Source organism: Acipenser ruthenus, chromosome 14, assembly GCF_902713425.1.
Source record: "Acipenser ruthenus chromosome 14, fAciRut3.2 maternal haplotype, whole genome shotgun sequence".
In the NCBI taxonomy this organism is placed as follows: Eukaryota; Metazoa; Chordata; class Actinopteri; order Acipenseriformes; family Acipenseridae; genus Acipenser; species Acipenser ruthenus.
Window position 1 is genome coordinate 23,148,274 of NC_081202.1, and position 23,644 is coordinate 23,171,917.

General features: G+C 40.3%; 1 protein-coding gene across 1 annotated transcript in view; it reads left to right on the top strand.

Moving 5' to 3' along the window:
• The window catches only part of LOC117419397 (ethanolamine kinase 1), a 43,065-nt gene extending 19,752 nt beyond the window's left edge, over nucleotides 1–23,313 (top strand). The window contains exons 4-8 of the mRNA XM_034032113.3: nucleotides 3,948–4,087; nucleotides 9,010–9,093; nucleotides 10,564–10,724; nucleotides 21,996–22,069; nucleotides 22,508–23,313. Of these exons, the coding sequence (XP_033888004.1) occupies nucleotides 3,948–4,087; nucleotides 9,010–9,093; nucleotides 10,564–10,724; nucleotides 21,996–22,069; nucleotides 22,508–22,577 (529 nt within the window). The 3' untranslated portion in view covers nucleotides 22,578–23,313. The remainder of the gene's footprint in view (nucleotides 1–3,947; nucleotides 4,088–9,009; nucleotides 9,094–10,563; nucleotides 10,725–21,995; nucleotides 22,070–22,507) is intronic.
• Nucleotides 23,314–23,644: the final 331 nt, after the last annotated feature.

Genomic DNA, 23,644 nt, shown 5'->3' on the forward strand with positions numbered 1-23,644 from the left:
ATATATATATATATATATATATATATATATATAATGTAAATACATATGAACATTTATTTTACAAATCAAAACAAGAAAATGTAAGTAAATAAACATCTGAACAGACATTGGTTTACAACATACATATTTATAAAACTGAAACGATAGCAATACATTTTTAACTTTTCAACAGCAATCGGTTTATTGTCAGATGTGCAAAAGCAACTGAACAATGTAGATAAATAAAATTAGAAGAAAACATATTACAGAAGCGTACAGCACAAGAAGTTATAAAAAAAAGTCAAATTTCTTTTTTCTTTTTTTTTTTTCGACAAAATGGTATTCCTTTACCTTGAGTCTAAGGCTGTTCACAATCAATACAGAAAATGTCTGAAGTTTTATTACACTTGCCACCCTGGCATTGGCGTCTCTTGCAGCTCTCAGTGAGGTTGCCAGCTTCAGCTGTGGGTACACGCTTGGCAGTCTCCCTCTGTTCCAAATGCTTCTTGCGAAGTTCCCAGGAGGCTGTGTGGTCCAGTGGTTAAAGAAAAGGGCTTGTAAACAGGAGGTCCCCGGTTCAAATCCCACCTCAGCCACTGACTCATTGACCCTGAGCAAGTCACTTAACCTCCTTGTGATCCGTCTTTCGCGTGAGACGTAGTTGTAAGTGACTCTGCAGCTGATGCATAGTTCACACACCCTAGTCTCTAAGTCGCCATGGATAAAGGCGTCTGCTAAATAAACAATTAATTAATTAATTAATTAATTAATTAATTAATTAATTAATTAAAAACTAAAATATATTATCTCCTTGGTAAATTCTTTGTGCATTCTTTGTAAAGTTGATGACTGCTAGGTCCAATACATTGTAAAACACCTGAAAAGGCCACCGTCGGGAGCCAGCTTTCACAGAATACTTCCGTGCCATCTGATCCAGAACATCAACTCCATATTTTCTTGCATTGTAAAAGCCCCACGATCTCTGGTATTTATTTTCACTAGTCCCGATGCTAATTGACCAAAACATCACAGCTGACAAGCAGACGCCAGTCTTTGAAAAGTCTGATTGAAAAACAATAGACTGTCAGTCATTCACTCAAGCAGAGAGTAGAGACTAATCTAATTACAGCTAAGCACATTGTGGACTAGTAAATAAAAATAATAAAGTAGAATACTGTTCTATATAATCACAATACAATTGTTTTCTGTGTGGCCGTCAATGTGACTGCTCCTGGGGCTTTTAGGTATAATGTAATATATCTCCTTTATTCTGCACTCCCGCATTTCATGCTTTGTGAGAATATTTAATACATACGGACAGAAAGGTACATGAACGCTTAGCCCAATATGTGTTACACGACTGGAGAAAATTAAATTTTAAAACCAAAAACCGCCAAAATGACTGCCGTGGGGCTTCTAGTGTTAAGATTTAAATCAGCCAAACCCTAACCATAACCCTAATCCAAAATAATTTAGTACAGTTTTACACTGACCCGTCTTTATACACCAGGTAAAGAGCATGGCCTGTCTTTCTGCACCTATGCTGGAATTTATCTTTCTGTAATACATTTTTTGCCAACTTGAAAATAGTGTCCAATCAGCAGCTGGGATTTGAAATGGATTCAATACTAGCACCTTGGTTGTACTGGTCAGTCACCACAAGTATGTCACAATTGGAGTGGCTGTGGTTTCAATTTGATTGAAATAGATTGCAAATGTTTGAAGCCTGAAAGGTGTAGTCGAAATATTCCTGCCCAGGGCACTGTCATTAATTATTATTATTATTATTATTTATTTCTTAGCAGACGCCCTTATCCAGGGCGACTTACAATTGTTACAAGATATCACATTATACATTATTTCACATTATACAGATATCACATTATTCTTACATACAATTACCCATTTATACAGTTGGGTTTTTACTGGAGCAATCTAGGTAAAGTACCTTGCTCAAGGGTACAACAGCAGTGTCCCCCACTGGGGATTGAACCCACAACCCTCCGGTCAAGAGTCCAGAGCCCTAACCACTACTCCACACTGCTGCCCAAGCCTGGGACCTGGTTGGAATCTGCCCCATTTACCTGTTTTTATAAAAACCACCAGCACAACTAGAATTGTTCTCCTTGCCAGCAGTGTCTATGACATTGAGCTGCATACTGGTTAACCCTGGTAGTTTACTAATCAAGTAAATATTTACCTAATTTCCAGTTAGGTTTCCAGCCTGTTTCACAGAGAATTTTAATCTTGCGCTATCATCCTATCTGCCCACGGGCTAATTTGTTCACCACTCCTGTATTGACTGGTAACAGTCAAATATTTTGCACCTTTTTCATTGCTTTTAAAAGTGGTTGCTAACAAATATGGGAGTGTTGGCTGTATGGTACAGTCTAATACAGCAAACAAAAAAAGGGCGTTGGTCCATCAAAGTAAGCATACTATGATTGTAGAGTAAAGTCTTGTTTTGAATGAAGACAACCCTTAATCTGGCCCGATAAAGGAATGTTTTAAGCTTTTCCACTGATCAGTTTAGTAGCAAGTCAGTTATGTAACCGGTTATTATTTGATATTGTTTGTTGTGCAGATTTACACATGTATGACTAATTAAATTAATCATCTCCTTATCTATCATCTACTACTTTCTGTTTGTAAATTCCATTTTATAGAAATACAGATCTCGAATGTATTTTATTAGGATTTAGTAATAATAATGACTATTATAATCCAATTTATTGCTCTTCTACATTTTATAGATATCATTTATAATATGTGAGCCGGAATTTCAACAGCGTTATTGTATCAAACTTGAGGTATTGTAACGAAAGATTTAGTAGCAAGTGATTTTTAAATGAAATGTGTTAATTAAATCAATCCGTTAATGCTTTGAAATTGAGTTGATGTGGTCGTTAATGAACGCATTTCTTGTTAAAAAGCTTAATTGTCGCAGGTCACCTACATCACTTCCTGTCTCAATGACTAGATAAGGGTAACTCATTAATCAAAATGCATGTTAACGAGATCAAGAAAAATGAATGTTAGCATAATTCGCTGTTATGGAAACTACTAGTGTACAGGGGACGGCTTTCCCACCAGCAAGCAGCAGCCAAATGGAAATTTAAAATAATGGGACTATCTATGTTGTGTGTAATTTGTGAACTTCATTTAAAATTGTGCATTTTGTCATGCATTTATTTAGAATGTACATTTATTTAGAACACATCACATATAAAATGCTGATTTACGATTATCTGGCGTGTGGGTAAAAATCGGACAGCACAAATTAAAAAAATTAATTAATTAAATCCCACTAATTTACCCTCTTTCAATGACAATTTAAAAATGTTAACTCTTTCAGCAGTATTAGCAGAAGTTACTGATTTGTAGTTTTAGTATCTAATATGGAAAAATTAATAAAAGTGGCTATGCCTAAAATAATTCAGCAGTAAATTATGCTGGGAGGTTGGAGCTCAAGCACCAAGGTAATTGGGTGTTTACTGTAAAGTGTTGCCATGTAACAAATCTAAATGTAAGCTCCAAGGACAGATTACTTCTTGCTGATTGGTTATTTTAAGGGGTGGTGTTAAACTAAAGCCGCTGTGTCTAAAATAAGGGACCATGTTTTGACAAGCAATGGCTTGCAAGAAACCTTTTGAACATTCTTTTCAACTATAAAGTTCAGTATCATGAATATTAACTGTTGCAGTGACTGTGTAAATCATCATATGTAAACCTGTAACTTTTTTTTTTATTGAACAATAAAGACAAGTGGAACAGTGAAATTTGTCCTAGGACCTTACATTTAGATCGGTTTACAAACCATGTGTGATTTACAGCAACATTGGCAACATATTTGAAGCCTAGTTACTTTTTTTGAGGTGCAGGCCAAATCATGATTTTTGGGGACCAATGTACCCTGCAGGCTAAAGAGAAACATTCTGTTCTCACCTTTGTGTTTGATTTCCTAACAGATTCCTAAAAGAAGTCCCTAGTTCTCAAGACTTGCGGCATGAGATGGCCTGGATGAAGGAATGTCTCTCAGGTCTGGGTTCCCCTGTGGTTTTCTGTCACAATGACCTCTTGTGCAAAAACATTATCTTCAATGAGAAAGGTGAGTATCTTACATAGAACTGCACAACTGCTGTTGTATTGCATGCTGTTTGAGTGCAGGTCTTAAGTAATTTGATCACAGGTGAGCAATAACTAAATTAACATGATTAACATAAATTAACTTGATTTGCTATTCAGATTTGGGATTAGTTTTTTGTAATTTTCATGGTAAACCTGTACTATGGTTATCGATTTAAATTATACTTTTAAAAACTACAACATATGTTGTTTAGAAGCCTATGCTTATTAATTAATTGGAACGCTGTTATGGTATTCCACTCCTTGTATGGACATGTTGTTGCCCTCCAACATAATAGAAACGTTTTAATAGGAAGAAGGTAGACATTCTATTGCAACCTGTAAACTTTGTTTAATCTAAGAGATTGTAGCATGGTTGGGCCAAAAGTTAGAAAGGACCAAAAGAATGGCCAAATGCCAAAAGACCACGACTTAGTTCATTCTGCTAATTGTTCAAAAAACAAACAAACTGCATTATACTGCAGTAAATGTAGTCCCTTGGTATGTTAAATCACAGATGAAATAAAATGTTGATTTTTAATTACATAAAGAATTCAACAAAAACATGGAGTACCACATTTAAAGTTGTCACTTTTTCCTTTTTATTTTATTTTACAATTAAATAAATAAAATACAGTAGTTTTATTGCAAATTGTGTGGATGTATATATTTTGAAATATGCATTACATATACGTTATAATTAGACCCATGTGGTTAACAATGTATTTAACACCAAAAAGTCCTTGTCCTGTGCAGAATTAAGTTGCGACATTTGATTGTTCCCGAGATGGAAAATCCACACCTAGTAGTAGCTCCCATCGGGAGCATTTTCACGGCTCCTTCTGTCTAGATTTTCTCTCCTAGGATCGACAGGAGAAAACAGGAGTCCAGTGAGACAGCTGTAAAATCCAGGTGCTGGAGTCTCCCTGCTTTTACTGGAGACTAAGTAGAACTGACTTGTTCTCCTAAAGTCATTACTGAGTGATTGAAATGATTCTTTCACTGGCATTTTGAAACTGCACAACGGGAGTTGAAAACCTGGGATCCAGGAGCTTTTTAAGGTGGTACAGGAACAGGTCCAGTACTCTAACTGGTTTTATCTGATTTTTAATACAGAACACATTTCACAGAGACATAGTAACAGAGTGGTGGTATGTAAAGTATACCCAAAAAGGTACAGAAGGTTGTTTCATGGTGTGTTGTTGAATGGTATCCTTTTTACACACGTATATGTTTCTGAGGTTTGGTTACTGGATTTTGTAGTCAAACCTTTTATAATGTTGTTTCTGAATTAATTGAACACACAAAGAGCTGCCACTCTCTGTGTGCCATGTGAAACTATGCAATATTTGCAGTTCTTAGAATAATACAAAAAAACTGCATCTCTGCATTTTACTAGCATATGCATTTTCAATGTTTTACAGTAAAATACAATAAGGAATAAACAATGTGGTTGCAGGGATGAACAGTTGGTTTATTATCCTGAGTAGTTTTTCATAGTTCTAAGTTTATTTATTTATTTATTTGTCGTTTAAATCTGCTTCATAATAGAGCTCAAAATGAATTTCTACATAACAGACCCAAATAGCAAACTCAATAAAAAAATAAAAATAAAATAAAATCTATCCCTGTTTTGTAGATTTTATTTAAGTTGTATGCTGGGGTGGAAGGAATACATCAGCACTTAATGACATGAATTTTAATCAGCACAGTTATGCATTACTGTTTTTATCACCATAGTTACTAGGGGTTTTAATCGATTAATCACACCTCTGGGCTTTGATCGATTTTATAAAATAATTGGTCGATTCATCTTGTCTACCTGTATCAAAAGACCTTGGCAAAAAAGCAGCTGGAAGGTCTACCATATTTCAGAATTGATGCTTTTCTTTCACGGCAGTATTACAAGTTTATCGTATCATCTTAGTCGCAAGTAAGTTTATTATTTTTTTGTATTCAACATATTTCTTTCAAATGGTATCAAAAAATGAATAGCTATATCATACTTTTTTTTCAGCTAAAATAGTATTCAATAAATTAAATCTCTCTTCAGCTAACCTAAATAAAATAGCACTCAGTAAGTTAGCTTTTGTTAGTCTGAAACTTGAAAGCTTATGGTATACCAAAAACAGCAATTAAAAACAAAGTTAATATTTTAAACGACTCACTTTGGCTAACTTCCAATTACATACAAGTAGATACACGCATATGAAATATTAGCTGGCATTATGAAATATTTGCAGTAAATAGCATTATGTTAATAATTTCTATTACTTGGAATTGTCTTCCCATCACTTTCATCATTTGGATCGGGTAGAACCTCTCCGTCGTCCGTGTATCAGCGTATTTCGTTAACTTGAACATTTTATTCACTTTGCTGCTAGAATTAGCCATTTACAGTTGTCGTTCTCCTCGTATGCCTAAATGTAAATACAACTTTTTTTGACAGTAGGTAGCCACACGCTGGTTTAATCACATGTTGTATAACGTAGCGCAGCAAGTGATCTATACAATTTCATAGTGTGAGTAATCGATTCATAGATCACATGATTAATTGATCAATAGAAAATGTCAACATTAAAATCCCTAATAATGACTATCAGTAGTGAAATAATGCAGGCCTTCTAAGCCCATACACTAGACTATCCTTGTGATGCAGGCTTCAAGGAAATATAGTTGGCAAGAAATAGGAGCACACAGATCTGCTTTGGAATATAGTAAAATGAGAAGTTTTTTGGCATATACATTTATTTACCTACAAAAGTTTAGACCACAGAAGTGCTACAGTATCACTGTGTTCTCCAATATTTACTGCAATTCAGTTACCAAACCTCAACACTCAGATATGCAAAATAAAAAATGTTGGACTGATTTGTGGTAGCTACTGTAGCAAACTTTCTATTGTTATTTATGAAAGTTGCTGGATGTTTAGTTTTAATACAGAGTCTCAACCTTAAATGTAAATTTCTGCAATGAAAACAGTTTTTGATGGTAATGTTAGGATTTAGATAGTGACTTGTTTTATCCTACAGTAATAGATAAAATAATTGGAAAGCTCTAGGCAGTATTTTTTATTTTTTTTATACATCATTACATTGTGTAAAACAAGGAACAAGCCTTTGTTCAGAGGAACACGTATAGCTATGTCCCAGATATAGGTGGCCATATTTTGGCATCTACAGTACTCGACACAGCCTACCAGTTAACCAGTCACAGTATTGGCTATGCCCCAATACAATTTTTTGTAAGATTAATTTCCATAGAAGACACTGAAACTATTTAATTTATGCATTTTACATTACCCAGTACTGAAAGAGCAGGGAGATTTTAAATTTAAGGTTGAGATTTAAATAATGATAGTTTATCATATGTATGAAGATGAAGTCGTGCAGTTGAATCCGCTAAAGACTACTTTATATATTTAATTAGTTATGAACAGCAGTTTTAGGCTTCTGTACCAATGTTAAAATTATATTTTAATTATGCAGTACAATATGATAACCAAAAATGGGAGCCCAATTATTCTTGCTTTAAAATGATACAAAAAAAACCCCAAACATGGTTGAGTTTTGCATACAATATTTGAATACTACTACCAGACGGTCATGACAGACGGTCATGGCAGAATAGTAAACTACATTGTGCTCAAGGTAAACCCAGTCGTAAACCAGGGCCCATCCTGTACTGCTGGAAATAATTTAGTAGAAGGTTGGGATCAGAGAAGACTGGTGGTAACCATAAAGTAATGTACAGAATGTTAAAGTGAAGTTTTTTGTTTTTTGAGATGTGAGTTTGCCGAATTCTCTTCGTCTGCTGCACATTAGGTTTGACATTGCTGCCCCACGGTGGCTGCTGCCGTGCTGCTTTAGCACACTGACTGGAGGTCTTTGGCACCACTTGTTCACATGTACCTCCCCCCTAGGACAGCACGCAGCCTGGTAACCCTAATCAGTATCTTGTTAGCTTCATTTTGTTTAGTTTTTTTTATTTTTATAAATAATGTTAACTGTAATGGGATTCTGCCTGAAAGCACATACTGTGTACAGTACTACTAACTTACAGTAATGCCACTGGAAGAAAGTTCATTGTTTTAAAGATGTTAATTGTGATAGCTTTTCTCAAATTTTGTTTAGCACCTGCTTTAGCTCACACAATACAGTTATACATAAGAAAATGAATGTCATATTTTCGGCACAATGCTGATTGGGGTAAGGCTTTGTATTTTGGGGCTTGTGTTCATGCAGCTGGTTAAACAGTATGCAGAGTCAACAGGATCTTTTATTTTTTTCCTTTAATACTTGCCTTGATAATCTTTAAGCTATTAGGACACTGCTCATACAATTGCTCACATTGAACCACAAGAGGGCATTCAAAGCTCTCGTAATGGTGACTTTAATGTATGAAACCTTCCTGTGGTAAAGAATAGAAAAGTGTTTGTGTCTTCACCACCTAAAATCGCAAAATTAATTATGTACTATGCATTTATGCCCATATGTGACACTTTTTTTTGCCTTTTTAAATGTACATCCATTTTATATAATGGTAAATAACTGGTATTTTCATGATTTCTTATAAGTACACTGCATCAACACAATATTTTCTGATTCATATAGAGTGCACCATGTTTTTCATAACCCTGTATACATTTAACGTATTTTATGAGCTTTTTATTTTTTTGTTCATAGCGTGTAAACTTGAGCCACATTTATAGTAATTTGCAGTGCCATTTTTTTCAAAATGCACAGCCTTACCCTGGAACACTAAAGTGCATGCACACTACACAAAAGCTTTTATGTGGGGGATATAATACAGGTTACATACATTGAAACATATACAAGTCTAGGGTTGGATCATTGATTTGCCAAAATCCTGTTATTAAATGATCCTTTTTCATGTCCTACACAGGTAATGTAAAGTTCATTGACTATGAATATGCTGGCTACAACTACCAGGGCTTTGATATTGGGAACCATTTTAATGAGTTTGCAGGTAAGACAAACCTCCCTAAAGAAAGACCTGTGGCATAACAAGTTTAAAGGACTTCCGATACCATGGTAACATTGAATTAAACCAATCAATTCCCATTGTCCTGGGTTTCAACTATGCTGATACTGACAATGATTTGATGTTAAAATCAAAAAATAGCACAAAGGTGAATTTAAATTTCTGAGTCAGACTCCTGTAATAGTACATTAATATGGTCTAGTGTGTACACATACCTACCAGGATTAGCAAAGATTTGTTCTCTTGTCAGGGCTGAAATGTAGTTGTTTTTGAAGTAAAGGGTTCATCTACAGTACAGTCATCTATTTTCACAATGTGTAAATATTCCTTTGAGCCATTGTAAAGATATTTCACTTTCTTAACTTTGAAGATTCTAGTCGGCTGATACTGAATATATTATGCAAATGTACAATAATACCCTTATTATGAGCTTTTTAGAATTGACACTGTTTGCATTATCAGGTTGTTTCATCTTGTCTATAAATTGTGTTCTGAAATATAGACATTCCTTGCTAATTACTTGAGAGGTCATCATACATGTTTGATTAAGATTGTTTTAAAGATTTACATGCACTGTGAAATGTTTCACAAAGCAAAATCTGACAACACACATTAAACATTTGATCTGTTCAGTGTGTGGAAACTGTTTGTAATGCACTCATTACTTACCCATTAAACTTTGTATTTAATTACATGGTAAAGTGCCATTGGCCTGATTTATTATTATTATTATTATTATTATTATTATTATTATTATTATTATTATTTGAAATGTAATTTATAAATGTGTGTTTGTAGTGTATGCATGCACTCCTATCTAACATATTTTTAAACCGAAAAACAACACAAGGCATTTACCATGCAGATATAATATGTCATCTTTGAGATTGTGGATCAATTTCTTTAAACGTTTAAGTCCACAACTGTTTTCTATGGATACAACAGCGGTTTGGACTTGAATAAAAGTCACCCTCAGAAGCACCCTAAGGCCTTAGTCCTTTAGTTACCACTACTTAACATTTATGGCACCTCATAAACATGTTCCAAAGTAAACCAGACTAGATTGAACCAGTTCCATTAATAGACACATATTTCCTTTGTCATAGTACTTAGATTTTTGTAAATGGCTGACGGTTGTACTTATTTTTTCTATCAGTCATACCTGCTTTAACCACCTGTGTGAAATGTACACAATTTCAATCTTTGTGTATATATATATATATATATATATATATATATATATATATATATATATATATATATATATATATATATATACACACACAAAGATTGAAATTTTCACAATCTATTATATATTTTTTCACAATCTAATATATATTTTTTCCATTATTATTATTTCTGTCTGTATTTGTCAGTGATTTAAAACTTTAGACCCATTCTTTAGCTACCTTAAGTTATCACTAACATGCTTTTAACAGTGCCTTCTTTTTTCAGGTATAAATGAGGTGGACTACAGCCGCTACCCCAGCAAGGAGCTGCAAATGCAATGGCTGAAAGCCTACCTTGAAAGTTACAAAGAATACAAAGGCCAGGGTTCTCAGGTCTCGGAGGAAGAAGTGGAGGTTCTTTATGTTCAAGTCAATCAGTTTGCTCTTGTAAGTTGACTAAAGAAACTGCAATACAACTGTGTATCTTTATCTATCTTTCTTTCTTCTCGTCATACTATGACTGTTGTTAGCTACCTCAAACCCCAAACAACAAACAAAAACTTCCCGCTGTTATAAAGTATGAAAAAAGAGTGCATTACAATTTAAATTTGCTCTAAACTGAAAAGACTGAATGAATACATGTATTTATTTCTCAATTCTATTAAATTACTTTGTTTTGAGTTTACGGTGTGTTGAAGAACACAGCGTGGTGGTTAAACAGGGACAACACTTTTTAAACACTGGTAGATGTACTAAGATAGGCCAGTCAGAGAGCAAACATACCACGATTTGCATTTTCGTTGCGACAATTCGCATTATGCAAGTATGCATTTTGTCGTATATACTAAGAGAAAATATGTTATTGAAGAGAGCTAATTTAAATAGGTGCGTCATCTTAGCAAGATCTCAAGCATTGCGAGAGTCGTGCAACATTTTTTCGAATAAATAATGAAAGGCAGTAATCCCATTAGATTTTATAGTGGGGCCGCCACCTTCACCCCTAAATAAAAAATGTGTTTCTATCAAAAAGCTTTTCATAATCAATCAATAGCCCCTCGCTAAACTGGGCATGTTTGTCCGATATAAGGAGGTGTCGGGTTAAACAACATACAATACAATCACACACACATACATTTATAGTGCTCAATGTATAAATTATTGCACTGAAATAACACTAATGTGTTTTGGGTAGGTGTGGAAGGGTGGTGGGTAATTCACTGACACAGGAGACAGAAATGAGGCTGAAAACACCGCACAGGTGCCCAGTTTTATTAGAAACTTCTTTTGGGTTCAGCCCGCAGAGGGCGCTGTTGTCGGTGGCCTGCCGTACCAACTATGGTAGCGACAGAGCCACCACTATACCGGAGCGGTACAGGGTACAGAAGTGAGAACAAAAAGAACACTAATCAAAAGGCAAAAGAAACAGAGAAAACAAAACACAGTAAACAAAACTACAAAATAAAAAGTGCTGCACTCGGCAGCTTCTCCCCAACCGTCGCTATCCGTACGGCCCGGGTCTCCGTCCTACTCTAGCGGCTCCCTCAGCCTGCTATCCACTTTGTCGGGGGCTGCCCAAGAGTTTTCTTTTCCCCCGCTACTGCTAAATCTTTCTTTCTTTTGGTTTTGTTTCTCTCGCCGGGATTTTTCGTCCGGGCTGATTTTTCTCCAGCGCTTCCGCACGCCGGCTTACGTCTCCGTGGGCAGACCTGAGGGAACAGCAGAATGAAACTTATAGGGTCAGCAATCCCCCCAAGACCCGCCTCCCAGCCACTCAGAGAGAAGGAAAGTCCGCACACCCACTCTTTCCCCTCTCCGTGTCACTGCCATGACTGACAGGCAGATATTGACGAGCTGCTGCCCTCTCCCTGCAGCACTATGAACACGCCAGAAGAGTCAGCACAGATCTCCCCTGTTACATATCCTCCCCCTTAGAATGGCACCACCGGTCCATTCGAAAATCCTACAACCCCATGCCTTCCCGAGAGAAAAAATCTGCGTTTTGATGCAGTTTCCCTGCTCGGTGGACAACCCTGAAGGCATAGGGCTGCAGGGCCAAGTACCATCGCGTGATTCTGGCGTTGTTATCCTTCATCCGGTGAAGCCATGCCAAGGGGGCATGATCTGTAACCAGGGTGAAGTGTCGCCCCAGGAGGTAGTACCGGAGTGACTCGACTGCCCATTTTACTGCGAGACACTCCTTCTCGATGGTACTATAGTTCTTCTCGCGGGGAAGGAGCTTCCTGCTGATGTACAGGACCGGGTGCTCGCTTCCCCGCACCTCCTGAGACAACACTGCCCCGAGACCTGTCTCTGACGCATCCGTCTGCAGGGTGAACCTCTTACCGAAATCCGGACTGCATAGCACTGGCTTACTACACAATCTCCGCTTCAAGGCGAGAAAGGCCCTCTGGCACGGCTCCGTCCACTGAACCGTATTTGGGGCAGCCTTCCGGGTGAGGTCTGTCAAGGGAGCAGCGAGCGTAGCGAAGTCCGGAATGAACTTCCTGTAATAGCCCGCTAGTCCCAAGAAAGAGCGCACCTGGGTTTTGGTCGTAGGGACCGGCCAGTCAGCCAAGGCTTTCACCTTAGCAATCAGCGGTCTGATCTGGCCACCCCCTACTCGATACCCCAAATACTCCGACTCACTCTTCCCAATGGCACATTTCTTTGGGTTAGCAGTGAGCCCAGCCTCCCGCAAGGATTGCAATACCGCCGCTACCTTACACAGATGACTCGGCCAATCCTCACTGTGGATAACCACGTCATCTATGTAAGCAGCGGCGTACTGCTGATGGGGCCGCAAAATGCGATCCATCATCCGCTGGAAAGTGGCTGGTGCTCCGTGCAACCCAAAGGGCATGGTCCTAAATTGGTATAATCCGAAGGGAGTCGAAAACGCCGTCCTCTCTTTGGATTTCGGGGTCAGGGGTATCTGCCAGTACCCCTTCGTTAAATCCAGTGTCGTCATAAAATGAGCCGTGCCAAGACGCTCCAGCAATTCATCTACCCGGGGTATGGGATAAGCGTCAAACTTCGATTTTTCATTAACTCGCCTGAAGTCAATGCAAAACCGAGTTGACCCGTCCGGCTTATCCACTAAAACAATTGGACTATTCCAGTCACTTTGGGACTCTTCTATTACCCCCAGTCTCAGCATTTCATCAATTTCCGTTTTTATTACCTGTCTTTTACGTTCAGGTACACGGTATGGCCTCTGGCGAACTAGCGTCCCCGGCTCAACTTCAATGTGATGATGGGCTACTCGAGTCCGCCCCGGGACGGGAGAAAACACATCAGGAAATTTCGTCACCAGCGCCCGAGCCTGACATTTCTGTGTTGGTGTCAGATTCTCTGCAATCTGTACCGACCCTGTTTTCGCCAACACAGAAAGATCAGGTCCCAGGTCGGTGACGTCATCTGCCTGCGCCACTATCAATGCCTCCGGTTGCAGCCAGGGCTTCAGGAGGTTAACATGATAAATGTGTTTCTCTCTCCGCCGCTCCGGCTGGCAGATCTCATAATCCACCGCCCCAACCCGGCGTGTAACCTCGAAGGGTCCTTGCCACTTAGCCAGGAGTTTTGACTCGGAACTGGGTAATAATAGAAGCACTTTATCCCCCGGCTGAAATGTGCGCAACCGGGCTCCTCTATTGTATTGGGTCTCCTGTCTGTGTTGTGCCTGCTGCAAATTATCCTGCGCCCATTTTCCAACAGACTCCAGACGTTTGCGCAGGTCCAACACATACCGGACGGCATTCGTCGAATTATCCTGCTGTTCCTCCCACATCTCTCTGACCAGATCGAGCACACCCCGGGGTCTTCGCCCATACAGCAGCTCGAATGGAGAAAACCCCGTGGAAGCCTGGGGTACCTCTCTGATCGCAAAGAGAAGGGGAGGAATCAGCTGGTCCCAGTAACGCACATCACTACTAATAAATCTGCGCAACATGTTCTTAAGGGTCTTATTAAAGCGCTCCACAAGCCCATCGGTCTGAGGATGAAACACCGATGTCCTAATGGTCTTAATCCCCAAAAGTTTACATGTCCCGCGGATTAGCCGGGACATAAAGTTAGTGCCTTGGTCGGTCAGTATCTCCTTGGGGATCCCCACCCGGGAGAAAACCTTCACGAGCTCGTCGGCAACAGACTTAGCGGACATAGATCGGAGGGGTATAGCCTCTGGATAACGCGTCGCGTAATCCAAAATGACTAATAGGTGTGTGTATCCCGCCGCACTCCTTTCCAATGGCCCGATTATGTCCATCCCAATACGCTCAAACGGAGCTTCCACTAGGGGCAATGGCACCAGTGGGGCTCGCGGGACGGCTCTAGGGCTAGCTTTCTGACACTCCCCACACCGTTCACAAAACCGTCTGACGTCACCATCCAGCCCCAGCCAATAGAACCGTGTCACCAGCCTCGCTTTGGTTTTGTCCCTTCCTAAGTGACCAGACAGGGGAATAGCGTGAGCAAGCTGCAGCAAATCCTCCTTAAAGGGCTGAGGGATGAGCAACTGATGACGCACCTCCCCCGTCTGGGGTAATTTGTCAACACGATACAGCAGGTCTCGATTAATCTCAAAGTGAGGGTACGTGGCGGCGCGTCTGGGCTCGACCACCCGACCATTAACCACCGCTGCCTGGTCAAAGAGCCTGCCCAGCACGTCGTCACGCCCTTGCTCGAGTCGGAAGTCACGGGAACGAGCTAAAAAATCAGCTCCCATGGCTTCCAGCTCGGGGTCGGGTCGGTCCGGAGCGGAGGCAGCCGAGCCGGACGCTTGTGCCGGCTCTGCAGCCTCCCCCCCCGACTCTTCACCAACCGCCCCCACCTGAAACCTCTCGGACTCCTTCCATCGCCAGCCCTCATTCTTAGCGGCCCGACGTTCCCGTTTAGTTTTTCGGGGTCTAAATCTCTGGCAAAACCAATTCGGGTCACAGAAGGGGAAGATCTCTCCAATTACTTCCTCCTTCTTGGCCAATAGGGTGGGCGGGGCTGTCAGAGCAGCTAACCAATCCTTAAACTGCCCACAGTCCCGCCCCAGAACTACTGGTACTGGCAATCGAGGACATAACCCTACATGCACCTGCGTCCCCTGCTGGCCAATCGTTATATTCACACTTATCTTAGGGTAGGAGCGTACATCCCCATGAATACATTTGATATGCACCTGTCCCAATAACCGTTTATGCCCCAGTGAGATTAGGCTATCCTGTATTAGGGACTGACCACACCCTGAATCCAGGAGCGCCTGGGTTTTTGTACCATCCACTGTCACAGGAATAACAAAACCCGTCTGCTGAAGTGACTGAGGTAATTGAACAGGCTTACCTGGTCGGCTGAGGTCACACTCCATCACGGGGCAATCCCGCGCGAGGTGTCCCACCTCCCGGCACGTCCAACACCGCAGTGGGCTAGTTTCTCGCCCTGGAGCCTCGGCAAGAGGTGGAAACACCGGAGCCATCAAAGGGGCTCGACGGTAAGGAAACCGTGCGAGACCCCGGTCCGACCCCGCAGCAGCCCGCGGGGAACCCCACGCTGCCCCGGTCCCCGGGCCGGGAGCTCGCACAGCCCCCCCCCCGCCCAAAACCTTGTACACCCCTTCCCCCCAGTCCCTTCGCCCTATCCGGGGCCGGTGGAGCCAATGATGCCGCAGTGCTTCTCCCCGGCAGCCTGGCTGGCGTTGGTTCGGCTGCCCGGTACTGCTCTGCCAGGGCGACCGCCTGATCCATGGTGGCGGGTGCCTGCCGCTGTACCCACAGCCGTGGTTCCGGAGCTAGACACTCCAGAAAGCGCTCCACCACAATCACCTCCACCAGCCTCGCTTTCGTGGTCGCATCTGGCCGCAACCACCCCATGGCATACTCATTTAAACGATGCGCTATGGTTCTAGGGTGCTCCTCGGGCGGGAAGCGCTCCTCCCGAAACCTCCTCCGATAGCCCTCCGGTGTGGCCCCCACGCGATTCAGGATGGTAGCTTTTAGCGTGGGGTAGTCCATCATCCGGTCGGGAGACAGCGTCCTCGCTGCCGCTTGCGCCTCCCCCGTTAACTGGGGCAAGAGGTAACTGGCCCATTGGGCCTGATCCCACCCGGCAGAGGTCGCCAGCGCCTCGAACACCTCCAGGTAGGCTTCGGGTCGATCCTCTGCCGTCATCTTGGTTGGTCTCATCAACCGGGGGTCAGGTCCCGCCGGTCTAGCCGGCCCTTGCACCGCTGCCGTCAGGGTCTGGCGCAGGAGATTCATCATCTCCGCAAACTGGGAAGCATCCATGCTGGTGTGCACTGCTTGAAGGGGGCAGTGCCAGTGAATCCCACTTCTGACACCACGTGTGGAAGGGTGGTGGGTAATTCACTGACACAGGAGACAGAAATGAGGCTGAAAACACCGCACAGGTGCCCAGTTTTATTAGAAACTTCTTTTGGGTTCAGCCCGCAGAGGGCGCTGTTGTCGGTGGCCTGCCGTACCAACTATGGTAGCGACAGAGCCACCACTATACCGGAGCGGTACAGGGTACAGAAGTGAGAACAAAAAGAACACTAATCAAAAGGCAAAAGAAACAGAGAAAACAAAACACAGTAAACAAAACTACAAAATAAAAAGTGCTGCACTCGGCAGCTTCTCCCCAACCGTCGCTATCCGTACGGCCCGGGTCTCCGTCCTACTCTAGCGGCTCCCTCAGCCTGCTATCCACTTTGTCGGGGGCTGCCCAAGAGTTTTCTTTTCCCCCGCTACTGCTAAATCTTTCTTTCTTTTGGTTTTGTTTGTCTCGCCGGGATTTTTCGTCCGGGCTGATTTTTCTCCAGCGCTTCCGCACGCCGGCTTACGTCTCCGTGGGCAGACCTGAGGGAACAGCAGAATGAAACTTATAGGGTCAGCAATCCCCCCAAGACCCGCCTCCCAGCCACTCAGAGAGAAGGAAAGTCCGCACACCCACTCTTTCCCCTCTCCGTGTCACTGCCATGACTGACAGGCAGATATTGACGAGCTGCTGCCCTCTCCCTGCAGCACTATGAACACGCCAGAAGAGTCAGCACAGATCTCCCCTGTTACAGTAGGCTACACATTACATTATGTAATAATATAAATCGGTACAGTAGGCCTATACAGTTACAGTACAGAAGTAAAATTAAATGAATATTTAGCTGTGAACGAGTGGTTTGCAGGGTGCAGGTGTAGTGGTGATGCAAGCACTCCAGACAACAACATACACAAAGTTCACGGTTCAAACAGTTCTTTTATTTCTTTTGTGATCGGTTTGACCATTCAAATAATAATGCTTGCTCTACCCAACTATGGGTATTGCCAGCGTATAACCAAGGGGTTGCAGTCCCGAAATAATAATCCAAAACAGACACACAACAACAGAGATACAGACACGTCTCCAGACAGTGAGTGCTCTAGGTGCAGGTGTGGTGCTTTTAACAGTAAGTGCTGTAAGTACAGGTGCTGTGTAGTCCGGGTTTTAGCGCTGGCTTGAAGCGGCAGCTCCCGGGTTCGTATTAGTCGTCTGACAAAAGACAAATACAGACAGTTACAAACAAACCAAACACTTCACTCACGAGTACTAACAGGTTGTTTCCTTTCTCTGTCCTAGTGGTAACCACATCAAAGGAACAGATTACATCGTCGCATCCACAATTATACCCTTTGTCACGCCCCCTGCGATAGCTAGTCCAGTCACGTCTCCTCCAATCCATGACTGACACATCGCATACCGCTTTAGGGTAATTACTTCGTGACTCCGCCCCCTTCCTGGCTGGCTGGCTTCCTACTGACCCTGGAATGAACTGCCAGACCAACCAGTACGAGGCGCTCTGTTCCTGTTAAACAGCGCCCTCACAGATCGGGAGGGAGATTGCTGATGCACTTATTTACTATTTGAATAAGACATTTTGTTCTAGAAATGTCAATATAAAGTTAAGAATAATGAATAATAACAGAGCTCCTTAGATGAATATGTAATTATTGGCATTCTTGCATACATTCGCAAAAAGGGGGCGGAGATAGTGCAAATTTTATAATGAGATGTACTAAAGCTGCCGAAAATTGCGGCACTTACAATTGCTTCAATTTGTTAAGAACTTTTGAAAGCATGTTTTAAACAGTCGCAATTGTTGCTGGCATTTCCCAGTCGCTTTTTCTCATGCGTTGCCCGTTGTGCTCAATGCATTTTTCACTAAAGTCAGGTGTACTTACAAGACTTGAAAACACATTTCTATGACATTTCTGGTTTTCCCAGCGTGTTGGGAGCAATAGACTGCACACATGTGCCACTAACCCCTCCAGCTCATTCTGAGCATCTGTATAGGACCATGATGATTGTGTGTTAATTATCTAGGCTACTAAGTAGACCAAGTTAAAAATAATAATAATTAAAATAAAAAATAAAAAAAACCTAAGATCGTTTAGTTTCAATTTCAAATAATCTTTAATTCGCATTGTACACCAGTGTGTACAGTGCAGCAGCATGATATATTTTGTGTTACCAGTAGGCTAAAGTACAAAAAAAGTGTACTAGGTATTCATTTCATTTTACTACTGTACTGTATATAGATTTATATTTTTACATAATGTCATGTGTAGCCTACCCAAAACACACAAGTGTTATTTCAGCGCAATGATTTATATTTAAAATACATTGAGAACTGTAAATGTATGTGTGTGCGATTTTATTGTATTGTTTTTAAACCCGACACTTCCTTATGTCGGACAAACATGTTTGGTTTAGCGAGGAGCTACTGTATGATTATGAAAAGCTTTTTGGGGGTGAAGGTTGGGGCCGCACTATAGAATCTGATGGGATTAAACTGCCTTTCATTTTTTTTTTATATATATATATAACAGTATTAAAATAGGTCAAATGAAGACGAAACAGAATACTTTGTACAGATGACGTTTACATTGAACAAAAACAATGTTATTTTGATTCTTGCACCCTTGCAAGTTAGACATTATCCATCAGGCACTCTCTGCTGCAGCAAACAACAACTCAACTGCTGCTATTTTATTTGAAAAAATGTTGCTAAGAAAAAGATTTTGCTAAGATGACGCAAATAATATTTAAATTAGTATATTGTGGCTCTCTTCATTAACATAATTTTTCTTAGTACATACGACAAAATGTGCACTTTACGAATTGTCGTAACAAAAACTGCTGCACTGCAACTGGTCCATCTTAGTACACTTACCTCTTTGTGTATCTATACTGCGGTAGAATCTTCAGTTATCAAGTACAGATAATTGCAAAAGGCTTTAAAGCCAGAGGCTTCCAGGAGCCAGGAAGCCAGCATCCCCCTCTCCCCAAGATTGGAGACTAGTGTTTGTTTCTCAATGCATCAGTGGCTGCTTTTAATTACAATTACTTTCAGATGCCGAAGCACATTGCTTACACGATTTTATTTTGTCATCTGGTACAGAGTCAGGCTTCTATTGAAATGTTGGTGAAAAAAATTAAATAAACGGCTGATTTGTCTGCATTGCTGTAAATACAAAGCTCACCTTTGGAAATACACTGTACATTTGGAGGACAACAAAGATCCATTAGATGTTCCTTTTGCAGTCAGCTTTGTATGTTAGAGATGCCAGAATGTGTAACTGGAATGGCAGAAGTTATCATTATGGATTGTTACTGGGGGCAATATAAGTTGATAAACTGTGGATGGGTTGTATGCCAGGGCATTTGGTGCCAGATGCGTTTCTTCATTTATAACTGACCTGTAGCATTATTCTGTTTTTCTTTTTGCGATATTCAATCATTTTCTCTTTTGAAGAATGGTTATTAAAAGCAGCAACAGTAATTTTTTATACTAGATAGTAATTCAATTAAATGGATGCATGTAGAATTTTTAGATAATTATAAATGTACTATATAATTTCCATTTATAACAGTTAGTGCATTGTGATCCATTGTATAGAATCTTTTTACTTGCAAATTAAGACACCATTTTAAAAAAGAAAAATACAACCAAAACAAACTTTTAAATCGAAGTACTTAAATCTTCTCTGTTCTGTTGTGAATGGACCTTGAAAGAAGCAGCTGAATACAATGACATTGCAATTGCAAGTCGCTTAATTGAATGTGACAATTGCTTTGTGGCTGTAGAAAGCTCAGTTCCTCATTTTCCCAATTAAAAATAATTGAAACAGCAAAGAATATATTGGAACATACCAGCATAAAACAGGCAATGTTGGTGGTGGTAGAAATCAGCAAAATGCAATGCTGGCCAGTGGTATGCCAGTTATCTTATTATCTCTCCCCACAAGGCTGTTTTTTTATTGTTATTCTGAATGCATTGCTAAATTGAATTGTGAATACAAATGTAGACAGTCTTCTCCTGTTTTTATTGAAGCATGGGGTTATACAGTAATTTTCACTAATTCCTTTAAAAAAAAATTTGGAATCGGCAATTATTTTTTCTCCTTTTCTCTTTGGAAAGCCCAATTCTTTTTTTATTTCAACTCTGCTCACCGCTGCCACCCCCGTGCTGACTCGGGAGAGACGAAGACGGACACATGCGTCCTCCGACACGTGTGCCGTCAGCTGTCCCGTTTCTTTTCACTCTGCAGGCCCGCCATGCAGCCACCTCAGAGCTACAGCGTTGGGGCACCACGCAGCTCCGGGCAGCTTACAGGCAGGCCTGCAGGTGATCGGCCAGTCTACAGGGGTCCCTGATGCGCGGTGAGCGCTGACACCGTGGCCGACCGAGACCCTCCTCACCCGGGTGGCGCTCGGCCAATTGGAACTCCCGTCCACGGTCAGCAGTGGAATAGCCTGGACTCAAACCGGCAACCTCCAGGCCACTCGGGTGCCCCCGACTAATTCCTTTTTTTCCCCTAAATGTGATGTGGATATATTAATGGCACGTTTCTTCTTGTCATATAAAAGTCATAAATTTACTAACAATGTATGACAATATAGGTTTTCTATGTATAATGCAGTTTATTGAATGTTTTATTTGCAATAGTGTAGGCAAATAATATGCCAATCTGTCATCCACCTTGTTTTTTTTAGAATATGTGAAAAGACCTGTTTAGTTAAAACCTTGATTTGGTCAATCTTAAATGCGACTCCTTTTGTACAGTTTGAACAAACCCTGGGTAGGGAATGCTAGCGTATTTGGAAATTCCAGTCCCACTGTCTCTCTCTGAGCAACCCCTTCTGTTCTTGCCACTTATATGTTGTCACTTAGTATCTCAAGGATAATAGCCAGCACTTTGACAATTTTGGAATCTCGTGATAGGATGAAAACTCTTGTTGCTTAGAAACAGGTGAATATTTCCCAGGATCCTCTCCTAAATATTGTCATTAAAAACAGTTACAATCCTAGACCATAATTTAAATAAGTATACCAAGATTCTGTGCATATGTTTAATACTATCATTTATACAGACCTCCTGTCTCAAAGGAACTATTGTTTAGGCCTTATTTAGTTCAGTATAATTGTATGATGATGGCAGTTTTGCTCAATAGATTGTGTTCATGGTTACCATACAAATAACTGGGTCCCGGAGTAGGATGCTACTTGCATCCCTGAAATAGTGTGTTATAAATGTGGCCAAGATTAATGTTGTGATCTGTCTTCCAAACCCAGAAATGGGTTACAAAATACCCTCTTTATTGGGAGTTGGCTTAATGCCAAATTATCTCACAGAGAACTAAGAATAGTATTGTTTGAACAATACCAATAATGTTGATTTAAACCTTTTTTTCCTTTCTTAGGCTTCTCACTTCTTCTGGGGACTGTGGGCTTTGATCCAAGCTAAATACTCAACTATCGACTTTGATTTCCTTGGGTATGTTCCTTTTTTGTCCCACTAGTTAACAATTGTGAAAAAACATATTATAGAATGCACAACATATTATTGCTGTAATACCTTTTTTGACTTGTTAATGTTGGTGTTTGCACCATTGAAGGCTTTGCTAATGTATTAACCTACAGAATATGCTAAATAATCTTTCTTTAATGCTACACTGTATTCTGTTGACTAATTCTCCCTGTTTCAGTGTACGAGTGAAATTAGTGAAGAGCACTAATTGATTGATTTTATTTATATATTGTATGCATCTGCCTGTAGGTGGCAGACTTACCTTGCACTTTTAAAAGATTCACTGCTAGTGGAGAGTATTGTTTTCTACACATTGGCATGCTTATTTAGTGAAATATGATATGATTGCAGATTGATTCTTTTATAATATGTATTTCTTCTTCATCTTATTATTTATTCTTTTAGGTATGCAATTGTCCGCTTTAATCAGTATATCAAAATGAAGCCAGAAGTGACAGCCTTAAACTTCCCATAATAAACCATCCTCAATCAGAAAGTCATCAAGTGAATCATCACAGAAGAAACAATGGTGTGCATGTTGGCTCTCCGTGGACCCTAGATAAGCAGTTGCTCGACACGACCCATCTTTGCTGAAAACATTAATGCATCAGCTTAGACCTAGCACCATTTTATCTACAAGGTGGAAGGCAGATTGACGTGCTGTAAAATCACGAGGGTGTTTTGGATCACTTCGTCAATATATGTTCTACAGGGAGATGTGAATTATTTATAATTTAAGGCTGTATTTTTTTCATGGTTATCACAGATTTCACAATTTCTGTGAAAATTGTTGTATAATAACTGTAGAGAAAAATGATCCATTTTCAATGTAACAACACTATTTTCTCTGCTTTTAATAAATATTATGTTTAACCGTGAAATCTATTTTTAGATCTCCAGTGTAAAATAGATAAACAGAAGTCCAAATAGTCAGACCACATTCAAACCCAATACATTGAGCTTGCACAAAAATACATTCTTTACATATTCTGTTATTTAGGAGCAACTTCTGACAAAGTTTCAGCAACTTGGTATTTGCTGTCTTCCCAGATTACCACCCAAGTTCAAGATTTTGGGACCAAATGTTTTCTTTGTGTATATGTATTGTTTGATTGTGTGGAAGTGGTGATGGTTCAAATATTGCAATTAACTGTAAACAGAAAACCTGTTTGTTTTCAGAAAGATTAAAAATAAAGGAACTTATTACATTATTTTAATATGAATGCTCACTTTGTAATTAGTGATCAGAAAACTGGCTTAAACATTGTCACACTATTAAATTCTTAGTTGGGAACAATTTCACACTGACTTAAGTGCTCACACCTGCTTGTATACTTTCTACTTTCAGGACACTTTAGTTTGTAACCTTTATTTTATTCAAAGTGGCGTTTTTTAAAATACCAAATTAAAATGAAAGTTTGTATTAGAGCTATAACTTCTGGGTGCTTCAGGCACTAAGTTTATTAATAAACTTGTTTATCATTGTTTACAAATGAAACTGAATGGAGAAATATAGCCTTAATGCCTTAATGTACAACATGT